At 39.8% G+C, this 13108-nt stretch overlaps 1 protein-coding gene across 2 annotated transcripts in view; it reads left to right on the top strand.

Annotated features, from left to right (window-relative positions):
- Positions 1-13108, top strand: part of PEDS1 (plasmanylethanolamine desaturase 1) — a 35869-nt gene that overhangs the window by 3651 nt on the left and 19110 nt on the right. Inside the window, exon 2 of one of the 2 annotated variants that reach the window (XM_074288584.1) lies at positions 7726-7845. The exons of the other annotated variant lie outside the window; for it this stretch is intronic. Coding sequence (XP_074144685.1) covers positions 7726-7845 — 120 coding nt within the window. The remainder of the gene's footprint in view (positions 1-7725; positions 7846-13108) is intronic. 2 annotated transcript variants of the gene reach the window in all.

The raw sequence follows: 13108 nt of genomic DNA, 5'->3' as shown, positions 1-13108 counted from the left end.
CCATAGTGTCACGTAGTTGCCCATATTATTTACCTTCTGCTATATTCATTCAAGGTAAGAGGCTAATTCATTTTGTTCTGTATCCTCAGCGGCTTTGAGGATATATAGCTTTGCATGTAAGCATGTTTCAGAAGCCCCTTTTTTTAAGAGAAGGAAATTTATTCAGTGATAGATTAAGATGCCACACATATAAGCTAGGTTTTTAGTCAAGAAAAAGGAAGAAGGTATTTAGCAAAGGGCTAGCTAGTTCTAGCCTGACTCCCTTTTTCTTAAGATCCCTAAGACGTTAGATCATTTCTGTTATAGAGGTAGAGAGGATCAGCCTAAGCTTGACCTTTAAACTCAGGCTTCAGTATTAGTTCCAGGACTGCTTTTCAGTCAGACATTACCTAACCCTTGAGAGAGGCATGGAAGTTAGAGGATGATGAGAGTGGTGATTGCCTTACTTCATTTTTCTTCTCTAGTGAGAGAATTTTCACAGGGCTAGGAGGGACATCTTAGTGGCCTGCCTGACTGGTATTTGCTAGGGTAAAGTTTGTTTTGTACTGTTTGCACAAGTCTAACCCTGGGGCTCCCAGGCACCTGACCTCCCTCCTTCCCTCTAAAGGCTGAAACTTCCTTTGCTGTCAGGCCCAGATCTGGAGGAGTTATGAGAATGCTTGGCCTCTTCAGGGATGAGAAACCTAGGCTTCAGTCACTAGGGAATGAAGAGCTGGGTTCCCTATTTCACCTTGCTTTCTATCTTCCTGCAGTAGGAAGTTTTCCTATGACTGAACCTGAGGCCAGTCCAATCCTCAGTTTCATGGGGATTTGAAACACTGGCAGGAAAGAGCTTCCAGAGGAAATATATTGGTGACTCAGCCAAGTTTCTCCTTAGGGTTGGGAGGGTTATTTATTTTTTTTGTTCAATTACCAGCAGGGTGAGACAAACTATTGAGACAAAAGTAAAGTCTCTTGTCCCAAGGTGCTACTTCTTTTGATTACTGCAGGTAGATAAATGCTGGACCAGGTGATCTTGGAGGTCCCTTCCAACCCTGGAATTATGTGAGACTGCATGTTTTAGTAAAAGAGGATTGGTTTAGTGTCAGGAGCTAGATTTAATTCCCAGGTCTGCTAATTACTGCCTGTGTTCTTGAGCAAGTAACCTCACTTCTCTGGAGCTCACTTTTCTCATCTGTTAAATGAGGGAGTTGTACTGGATGGTGTCTACTGTTTCTTCCAGTTCTAAATCAGATGATTTTTTGAATAAGTGGGTTGAGGCCAGGAAGGAGAGGGTCTATTTTGATAGAGAAGACATCAGACACAGCTTCCCTTCCAGCCTTGTTACAGTCAAACAGCTACAACTTCTTCCTGCCACCTTTCTGGCTCAGTATCTTCTTTGAAACTCAGCAGGAGGACTAACAAACAGAAATCCCATGTATATATCTCCCCCACATCCTATCCGTTGGCTCCAGATCTCCTTTCTTTGTTATTGTTGTTTTGTTATTAGATTTGAAAGCAAGATTTCTAGATGAATAGGAACCAGAAAGGGAAAAGAACAGGTTGGCGGCGCTCAGAGATGCCTTCTAAATGCCAAATGGCCCAGCCACCCCTTGGGAAATGGTGAAAGTCAGGGGTTGGGGGGGCAAATGAGAATTATAAAGCTGCCTCTGTATCCCAGAGGCCATTAGGCCCCCATCTAGCTATTCAGGTCCCTGCACCCTCGTTTCTGGCATTTCCAATTTTGTTTGTTTAATCATATAGATCCTGTTAGATTGAGGGAAAGTTAGCCAATAATCAGTCTTCTGTCTCTAGAGTCATAGAATGCCAGGATTGGAAGTGTGAGGAATGTAGAAGACCCTTACCCAAAATAACTACTCAGAGATCACTCAGTAGAAAGCAGAAAGGTTGTTTATTAAAGCCATCCCATCATGAGATAAGAAAGAGAAAGCTCTAGGGAGGAGGGCTCATTTAGATTTAGAACATAGAGCTAAGAGAGGAGACATGACTGTCTTAACTGGTGAGTAACAGCTAGAATTAGAACCCAAGCCTCCTGCTTTACCCACAGCTATTCTGTCTGTTCTTAGACACTCTCTCTCTGCTCTGTCTCTGTTTCTGACTGTCTCTGTCTCTCTGTCTCCCTTTCTCTTTTCTTTCTCCCTCTCTCCTCATCCCACACAACTTCCCCTCCCTCCAAAGAAGAATTATTCCTTTCTCTTCTAATCAGAGATGTGAGGTGTGAATAGGTAATTGTTCTAATTGTTGTTCATTTGTGTCTGACTCTATCAATTATACCACGAGTTGTTGTTGTTGGTGACCCTATTTGAGATTTTCTTGGCAAAAATACCAGTGTTTTGCCATTTCCTTCTCCAGCTCATTTTACAGTTGAGGAAACTGAGGCAAACAGGGTTCAATGACTTGCCCAGGGTCACAGCTTTTCTCAGGCTGGGTTTGAACTCGGGAAGATAATGTCCTGATTTTACATTCACCACTCCATACATTGATTGCATCACTGAGCTGTTCCATTGTTGTCATACAAGAATATAATTTTAGAAAAGTATGATGGGAATTTAGAGGTCATTGAAGCTAAGCACCCATTTTACAAATGAAGTTGAGGCAAGACAGGGAAAGTAATATATCTAAGGTATGGGAATATGGATCAGAATTATGGTTCTCCTGACTGCAGGTGGAGTTAATCTTCATTTTCTACCAAAGCCAGATTGGTGAAGACTCCCCCAGTAGATGGACACAAGCTTAAGCATAGTCAGAGATTTCTTTAGGGCGTTTTCCTCCTGGAGCCCATGTTCCATATTATCAACCTGAATCTTGGCCAGCCTCTGCAGAGTTCCATTGATAAATTGCCTGTGAATCCTTCCTTTGTCCACACTGATAAGCTGCCACCTTCAAATCAGTCTTTTATCATTCATTGTTTCTGAACTGCTCTCTCAAAAAGCTATATGGTGTAGTGAAAATAATATTGGATTTAAAAATCATAAAATCTATCTCTGCCAGTTACTAGCTATATGAGGGGTGTAGGGGATATTCAGAGAAGACTAGCACCTTTGGTAAAAAGTCCACCCTCAGTGTCTTATCTTTAAACTAACTCCCACCTGTGGCTTCAAGAAGCTGTAGCATGCACAGCAGCTATCCCCTGATAAAGCCATCTCAGCAGACGGGCCTAGGTTGAGGATATCTATCTCACCCTTTGGTGAGATAGAGGGATATCTACCCCAGGCACATGAAGACTCCCCACCCTTCTCACAGATGAAAATAATTTGTTCCAATGACCATGAAAGGCAACTGAAGCAGGTGTTATGGAGCAATTAGAGATTGGTAAGACCTAGAAAAGTCTATGGTAATATACTGCATCCCAAACTATCGTCAATGGTCCCGATTTCTGTCTTTCCTCTGGACTTTGATAAATCTCAGTGAGGCTTTTGACTTTCTGCAACTCTGCCTCACTTAGATCCAATTGGCACTTGAGTTAGGACATCACCTCTAATGCATCATTGGGTCTCATACAGCAATAACAGCTGCATGACCTTGAATCCCACTTTCTTCATCTCTGGAATGAGGAAATGGGACTAGATAATCTTTAAGATCTAAATCTTATTATCTTTTATTTACCAGAGTATTTACTGTTCTAGTTATTCTAAAACTCTGGAATAGCTTTCTATTTCCGTGTGTATCTAGCTGCCTCCTTAAATCACTTATTACTCACTGTTTCTGAGCTGTGTTCTCAGAATTATCATGTCCTTTCATAGTGGAAACTTAATCATTGATGGGAAATAGAAAAGACTAGAGTTAAAGGTCAAAGAAACTGAGACCCTAATGCTTTGTTGGAGTTGTGAACTGATCCAACATTCTGGAGAGTAATTTGGAATTATGCCCAAAGAGCTATAAAACTATGGATAGCCTTTGATCCAGCAATACTACTACTGGGTCTGTGTCTCAAAGAGATCATAAAGAGAAAAGTACCTACGTGATCAAATATGGCAACTTTTTTTGTGGTGGCAAAAAATTAGAAATTGAAAGGACTCTCATCAGTAAGGGAATAGCTGAACACATTGTGGTTTATGATTGTAATAGGATAAAAGTATTGCTCTATAAAAAATAATGAATAACTAGATTTCAGAAAAACCTGGACAGACTTAAATGAAATGATACAAAGTGAAGTGAGCAGAATCAGGAGAACATTGTACACAGTAACATTATAAATTAATCAGCTTTGATAGACTTTGCTCTTCTAGGCAGTGCCATGATGCAAGACAATTCCAATAGACTTGGGATAGAAAATACCATCCATATCCAGAGAAAAACTATGGAGTTTGAGTACAGCATACTATTTTTACTTTTCTTTTTTTCTTTTTTGTGGTTTTCCCCTTATCTGAATTTTCTTTTACAATATGATTGATGCAGAAATATATTTAACACAAGTGTACACATATAACCTATTGTTTGCTGTCTTGGGCTGTAAAATGGGAAGGAAGAAAAGGAAGGAAAATTTGCAACTCATAATCTTAAAAATATGAATGTTGAAAACAATCTTTACATGTCATTGGGAAAAAAACGAGTAAAAGAGATTCATTAAAATTAACCAAAATGACAAGTGCAAGAATTGGAGAAACTAAAAGGTGACCAAAGTCAGAAGGAATGGACAGAGCTATAGAGCAGGAATTGGGAGAACTAGGCTCTGACTAGAACTTTGCCCTGATATTCTGAATGAGCTTTCCGAAGTCTATATTTTGGGGTTAATATTTTCTCATTTTGCAAATGAGTGGGTGGGACTAGAATGATCACTACTTCTCTGGCAATTCTGGTAGCCTTGCTTTTAAGGCCCTTTCTAGCTCTGGAAAGGCATTTGGTGTGTCTAACCAGGTATACTAAAGCCTGAACCTAAGCAAGTCATTTCTTCTTCAGCTCCATTGGCTTCATCTATAAAGTAGAAATAATATTTGCCCCTCTCTAGCTCCCAAGGTTATTATGAAGACAATGCTTCAGAAATTCTATAGAAATGTACATTATTTTTCCTAGATAAGTTCCTTGAGGGCAGAATTTATATCTTGTTTGTCCTTGTTTTCCCTCACTGTGCTTTATACCTGGTAGATAATTAATAAGTGGTCTTTGTTCTTGGGGGTTCACCTTATGAAAGGTCTTGAATTTAGAGTTTAGGTTGTAGGCAGTTGGAGGGTAAATTAGAGGAAGATAGTAGAAAAATGAAAATTTTTCTCCGGAAATGTCAGTTTTGTACATCTTAAGATTTTATAAATGTTTATTAATTTGTAAAATATTTTGAGGGCTGTATTTCAGTAATAATACTGTGTTTATTCTGTGCATTTAAAAACAATTCTGAGAAGTTTCCTTAAAAAACTTTGATAGGCATCCACACAAAAAGTTAACAACCTCTGGTCTGGTTCATACTCCTTTTAATATGCTGTTTTTATTTTCAGTTAAATGTTTTGTTGGTGACTTTTTAATATTACTGTCACTTCCTGTTGATACTCTTCCTCTGCATCCCCTATCTTCCCAACCCACATACACAACTCAGTAGAACTCTACCAAGTAAAGAGAAAGTTCAGGAAGCAAAACAAATCCATACATTAGCCATGTCTGACATCATGAGCTCCATCCCACATTTCTGCTCTTCTACCTCCTCTCTGAAAGGAGAGAAGCATGCAACTGCATCAGACCTCTGAAGTCATTAGTCACAGCCAGTGGTGTGTGACAGTTCCGATTTCTTTCAGTGTTGTTTCCTTTGACATTGTGTGGATCATTGTGAAAATTATTCCACTAGTTCTGCTTACTTTCTTGTGCTGTAATTCATACCAGTTTTCTCTGAATCCTTCATTTGTCATTTCTTACAATCTTAATATATTCTGCTATGATCATATGCCACAATTTGGACAGCTGCACCCCCTCACATTCTGCTTCCAGTTGCTTACTACCACAAAAAGTGCAGATGGGACTTGAGGTATACCTTGAAGTGGTTTCCCTACATCAAAGGGTAAATACTTTTTCCTTATTCTAGTGTTCAAACCCCTCATTGCATAGAGGAGGAATAGAAGGAAAGTGACCAGAGTCTCTTGGGTAGTAAGTCAGTATTTGAACCTTTTTAGGAAAACATGTCTGAAAGTATTGTTTTAGGGAGACCTCTGTTAGGCATCTATCAAAGTGGTACATACAATCATGGGGTGATGAGGGCCTGGACAAAGATGCAGCTAGTGGAACAGGAAAAAAAGAACCAGTGGAGTGACATTAAAGGACACAGTAGGAGGAGCAAAAAATTCCAATTCAGTTTTTAGTTCAATAGACACCTATTGCATGCAAGAGGAACTGGAGAATTAAGTTGCAGTTGACAGAAAAGGTCCAGAAGGAGAGCTCTTTTTTTCTTTCCTGAGACAAGTGGAGTAAAGTGACTTACCCAGGGTCTCACAACTAGGAAGTAGTTTTGAGGCCAGATTTGAACTCAAGTTTTCCTGACTTCAGGGCTGGTACTCTATCTACTCTACCAACTAGCTTCCCCAAGGAGAGTTCTTTTTAGGGGCCTGTGCATGAGTTTGAGGTCCTGGTGGGATGGCAAGGCAGAAATATCCAGTAGGCATTTAGAGATAGAGTAATAGAAGTCAAAACAGCAGTCAGCTATGTGGATATAGATCAGGAGTCACTGCTGGAAGTGGCAATGGTTAGTGAGATTGAAAGAGGGAGATAAGGCAAAAATAAAAGGGCCAAAGACTGCATTTTGGAAGCTGTCTGCATTTATTCCAAGAAGTAACAGAACAGGCCAGAAAGGAGTAGAACCAAAAGGATGCTTTATCACTCAAAATAGGAGAAGGGATGGTCTGTACATATAACCTGAGAAAAATGTTTTTGGATGTGATCAATAGCACTTGCTTTCTAGAGAGAAACTATTTTCAGAAAAGTGGAGTTCATAAGAGCTTATGATTTAGAGCTTGAAGGACCTCAGAGATATTTAGACCATGCACTTATTTTGCATTAGGAGAAAGTAAAGGTCAAAATAGAGGTAATGATTTACCCACAGTCATGAGTAACACATAGCAGAGGCAGGATTTGCATCCAGGAACTGACTCCAAATTCAGTGCTCTTTTTACTACCTTACATCGATGCCTCCTGGAAGCCAAAGTGTAAAGGGTTAAGGTATAAAGTGAGAAAGTAGAAGCAGTTAATTTTGGACTTCTTTTTAGACGCTTCATGGCTGGACTGTCCAGCGTCTTTTTACATTGAGAAGAAATAATGAACATAACAACTCCTTAAGTCTTTAAAGTTTATTAAAAAATTATTTATCACAGCCTTCTAATGTAAGAAGTACTTGTAACTCCACTTTTCAAATGCAGAAACTGAGACTCAGAAATTGATTTGCCTGAGGGAGGTTACACAGCTGGCAAATATCAAACCCAGGTTTCAAACCAGTGCCTGCTAACCAAGTCCACTATTCTTTTTTCCACGGGGGCAGGGTAGGAAGGGCAGTGATTTCTGTCTCCGTCTGACCTCTCCATGGGAACACCCAGTTCTGTTCCAGCCTCCAGAAGCTACAGTGCACCCTGCTCAGCTCCTAGCCGACAAAGCCTGCCAAAAGTCCTCCCTCTGACATAGGGGATAACCCAAAACTCTGAGGGGGAGAGAGTGCTGGCTGAGTTCCCACTGCAGTCATCCCCAGCTCAGGTCTGTGTCCCTAACGGGAATGAGCTTCAACCTGCTTCAACAGCCTCTCCTCTGTGCCCCCCACAGGCAAGCGGCTCCAGGAATGGTGCTGCGTGATCCTCTGCTTCTCCCTCATCGCCTTCAATCTGTGCCATCTCCTGCGGCTTGCCAGCATGGAGCACACACACCTGGTGCTGCTGGGAATATGTGAGTGTATGAAGAAATCAGGATTTTTTATGATCTGAGCAGGGGAAGAGGGAAGGGAATGTAATTTTTGTGGCTTCAATCTGTGTGCAATGTTTACCTATAAAACTGTATAATGGATCATGTGACACTAAGCCCTGGGAAAGGTGGCTAGGGGAAGGGATAAAGAAACATATTCATGGAAAGGTCAGGGTGGTGTGGTAAAAAGAACATTAGATTTGTCATGGATCTTGGCAGTGACCTTTCTCCCTGCTAGTTACTGTGTGACCCTGGACAAATCAGTATACATCTTTGGACCTTCTCTTTCAGAGAGAAAGTGATCACCTTCATTGAACTCTAAGGATTCTTCTTGCTATACTGATGATTTATGTAACATGGTCTGCAAAGTACTTTTCCTCAATTGTGTAATGTCATCAAGTTATGTGGGCCAGAACAGGAACCAAGAATCTAAGATTTTTTTTCTAGATAAGATAGATTAAGAAAAGCTGTTCTGAGTAATTTCTTCCCTCTAGCTATTTCATTAATGTTAGTCTCAGATTACTTCTGAATTTAGACTTTTTTCCTTTATAAATCAAGATAAATTTAAAAAAATTAAGATGTCTCAGCTGTGCGTGAGGGAAGGAAATAAAAGATTCTAGTGGTTTGGGTTGTCTAGCATCCAACCTCTAGAGAGTAAGTAGCCAGGCTAGATAAGAGTTCGGGTCTGGGAGCCTGAGAATGGGGGGGGGGGTCAAGTTCCTAGTTTTAATATGTATTTATTGCTTGGAAAAGGGGTGTCAGTATGGTATAGAGGAACGAGCCCTGGATTCAGAATCTGGTCTTAAATTTCTGCAACTTCAAACAAATCACTTTAATTTAGTGCCCTAGAAGTTTCCTAACAGCTTTTGATCCTGTGAGCATTCCTTTGGGAAGATATATCTTGCAGCAGGGCATAAAGCAAATCAGAGGGAAAAGGATCATTGAAAGGCTTTTGCATTTGTCTGCGTATGTGGTGATGAAGGCCCAGACAAGAGTTGTGATAGTGGGTTGAAAAGGAAGTAAGAAATGTGGAGTCATTATAGAAGAATTAACAGGACTTGTTTGGGGCTCCTGGAAGCCAGAAACCAATATGGCATAGTAGAGGAATGAATCCTGAATTGGGAAAAAGGGAAGCTTTTAATCAAATCCTATCTTTTTTTTTTTCCCCCCATTAATTTGGTGTTTTTGGATTAGTCACTTTTTTCTCAGTTTCAGTCTAAGAAATTGGGCTAGCTGAATTCAAAGATCTCAATAGAGTTTTGAGATTTTCTGATTCTATAAGCTTCTTCCCCAATGTGGAGAGGACAGGGACTCACGGGCTAACTGCCCAACCACAGCCTCCCAGGCATTCACTTCCTCTCATCTCCCATGGATACTATGCTGGGCCTTTAATGCATGCTTTTTACACCTCTGGGGCTTACTGTCTATAGGCCTTTATGTTAAACCACTTCCTGCCTCCCTCTTTTTGAAGGACATGATAGGACTGCTGGTCCTAGCTCTATTAAACTGAATAGTCGACTTAGGTGCTGTGTTGGAATAGACCAGGTGAGAATTGAGATGTTTGGTGTGGGGCTGGGAGGAGGTTGTGTTTTCTCTTTAACTCCAAATTGGTCTGCTTGAGTTTTATGACCTGGGGACTTAGATAACTAGATCAGGGTTCTGTCTCTCTTGTTCTGTAGTCCCTGTAGAATAAAAATTGTGGTTGTCAGAGTACTGGAAAAAGACTTCTCTCATTCTGATAAGCTGACAGGCAGGAATTTCCAACCTGAGGTTAGAATGCTGGCTCAGCATAGTTTAATGGAACAGAATCTTGGATTTAGAAGAGCAATCCTGGTTCTGCAAGCCATTTAATTGTGGAGGGCTCAATATCTTTCTCTGTCCAGTGAGGGGATTCTCCTAGATTCCTTCTAACATTTTGGAGAACAATCTAAAACTATACTAGTATCTTGAGGCGATTCAGAGGTCTCCCCTTTTTCTAAACTCATTTTTAAAAGTTCATTTTTCTTGAAGGAAATTATTGATAATAGATTGCACTGACCCCAATATTTACAATATTACAAGGAATTTAATCTAGAGTAGGGAAGCCCTTGTCTAGATAACCCTAGACTTCTAGTAATCTGAATCTTAATCTGTATATAGTTTGCTTTGTTTTTTCTTTTAAATCATTTCTTTACATTTAACATTCATTTTAAAAAATTTATTTCTAGGGGTAGCTAGGTGGCTCAGTGGATAGAGCACCAGCCTTGAATTCAGGAGGACCTGAATTCAAATCTGATCTCAGATACTTAACACTTCCTAGCTGTGTGACCCTGGGCAAGTCACTTAACCCCAGCCTCAGGGGGGGAAAAAATTATTTCTAAATTCTCTTCTTCTCTCTTGCCCCTTCGGTCCCACCCATTGAGATGGCAAGCAATATGATATAAGTTACACCTGGGAAATCATGCAAAATGTATTTCCATATTAGCCATGTTACAAAAAGTAATAATAAAAGGCAAGAAACAAAGTTTTTTTAAAAAAGTATGTTTCAGACTATATTCAAGAATTCGTTAGTTTCTGGTAGAAGCATTTTTCATCATAGGGCCTTTGGAATTATCTTGGATCATTGTCTTGATCACAGTAGCCAAGTCTTTTTTGTAATTGATGATTGTTACAATATTGCTGTTACCATATATATACAATGTTCTCACTTCAGTTCACCTCACTTTTCATTAGTTCACTTAAGTCTTATAAGGTTTTTCTGTCACTATCCCCTTCACCATTTTTTAATGGCACAATAGTAATCTATCACAATCATATCTCCAATTGATGGGTAACCCTTCAATTTCTGTTCTTTTGCCACTATAAATATTTTTATACTGCCTTTTTTAAAGGTTCAAGAGACAGTTTCAGGGTAATTTTAATCATTAATTTTCATTATTAATTATTAATAAGGCCAGAGGCTTGTTAATAAAAGGATGGACATTTGCCTTTCTCTCATAGATCAGACAGTCTAGGTGATTCACAGCTTACATGTCCTTTGAAACAATCAGTGGTCAATGGAAAATGACCCTTGCTCAGAAAGTATCTGTGTTCAGATTACTCCCAAAGTCTAGGGTTATTTAGACAAAGTGATCTGTCTATAGAAAACAATGGACTTCCCTACTCTAGATTAAATTCCTTGTAATGTTGGGCGCACCATTGCAATCTCATTATCAATAATTTCCTTTAAGAAAAATGAACTTTTAAAAATGAGGAGTTTAATAAAAGGGGAAGCCTCAATCTCCCAAAGATGTTAATTATTAATAACCATTTTTCTCAATATCAGTTCTTTTCCTTTTTCTTTGATCTCTTTAAGATACAGCCTAGTAGCGATATTTCTGTATCAGATTGATTGCACAATTGTATAGCCCTTTCAGTACAGTTTCAGATTGTTCTCCAAAATGGTATATTGGCTTGGTTTTATATATATTTGTTTGCATGGTGAATCTTAGTTTAGATTATAAGCTTCCAGAGGATAAAGACTGTCTTTTACTTCTTTTAGTACCCCCAAGTACTTAGCATAATGTCTCCTATAATAGTAGGTACTTAATACATGTTTATTGAATTGAATCTATTTTAACTCTTACTTTTATGATCCTGTGACCATCCATCAGGTCTCTGACCATTGTGAACTTTATGCATTAAGGACTTTAAAGAACCACCTGGAGATGAAGAAAGGTCCCTCCAGCTCCAAACACCTGCTGGTCTAGAACTGTCCCAGCTGACTATAGGGTTGACAATAGAGAGTGGGGCAATGAAAACACCCTGGGCTACCTCACACAGTTACCTGGAGGTTTTCTGGATTCTTATTCCTGAGCGGATTATTAAAGGCTTATCTTGTAGGGGAGAAGTCAGAGGCTGAATACATGTCCCTGAGGATAGCTTTCTCATGTCTGCCTGCCTACTACTAGCAGCCCTGGTACTTAGGTCTTTTGAGAAAGTGTGAACAACTCCATCATGGTGTAGTTGTAAAAAATAAAAAGTAAAACTCCCAAAACTGGTTTTTAGAGTCAGAAGGCCTATTCAAGTCACAGCTCAGACACTTTAATAGCTATGTGACCCAAAGCATACACTTCACTTCTACTTTGTGTTCTGATCTATATTTGTACCTCTTGCCTCATGAGGGCTGTGTATTTGTGTTTGTGTAGTGACAGCTTGGTACAGTGGAGAGTGTGCCCCAATTGGTATCAGAAGGCCTGGGGTTGAACCCCAGCTTGACTACTCACTGCTTTTGTGTCCTTGGACAAATCTTCCTCTATAAAATGAGTGTTGTACTAGATGGCCTCTAAGATCTCTTCCAATCTTAAGTTTATGATACTATATAAATGTGAATTATTGTTGTTCATGTTATTGAGGTTGAACTGTTTTCATAGGAGCCCCCTGGAGAGTTTTTCCCAGTAACCAAAAAAATTCTCCCCAACCTTTAGCTGTTCTAAGCAAAGTTCTGAGGTTTTTGAATCTTAGAATGGCAAAACTGGAAAAGGCTTTAGATAAAGCTCATCTGGCTCATTTTCTTCATTGATTAGAGGGAGAAATTGAGACCCAGGACAAGAGTCTTCTGATTATAAGCCCAACATTTTTTTTTTCCTCTTTAGTATGTTGAGGAGGTATTGGATTCAGGTAGATCTTGACAGTCCTGGTAATATTTAAACCTCTTGGCCTACACTTCTGGAGTTAGCTATTTGCTCCTTTTCAAAGGGTCCACAGCTTCATTGATGAGAAGGTGCCTGTAAAGGCACTTATGGAGCAATTGTTGGTATCAACCCCTCCTTTTTCCCCCCCTCCTCCCACTTGTTTTGTGGCCATTGAACTCTGCCCTTCTGGATCCCATTAAAGAGCTTCTTGTTAACCTAAGCCGATACCACATAATCCGACTTATTTAAGCTGCTGGGGCCTATGCCTGAGCTTTAGGAAGGAGGGTAGTAGAATAGGGAGGGTGGGAGAAGGAAAGACCTATGTCCTTTGGAAGTTTAGCCTTTTCTGGATCCATGACTGCTCTATTCCAATCCATCCCTGGTTGACTTTATGGTCTGTTTTTAAGTGGCCTATCATAATTCCAGACTGTGTTGACACAGAATCTCAGGGCAGCTATTCTGATTGATTAGGGCCTATTCAAACAGTATTATCAGTGAATTGTCAAGCCTTATCTGAGTAGCTACCAGTATTAGCTGGATGTGGAGGAAGGGCAGGTAGAGGGAGGCAAATTTCTGCACTCTCCAGAGAAGAGTCA

Source organism: Sminthopsis crassicaudata, chromosome 2 (genome assembly GCF_048593235.1).
Source record: "Sminthopsis crassicaudata isolate SCR6 chromosome 2, ASM4859323v1, whole genome shotgun sequence".
Classification (NCBI taxonomy): Eukaryota; Metazoa; Chordata; class Mammalia; order Dasyuromorphia; family Dasyuridae; genus Sminthopsis; species Sminthopsis crassicaudata.
This window is presented reverse-complemented; position numbering and strand designations above follow the sequence as displayed.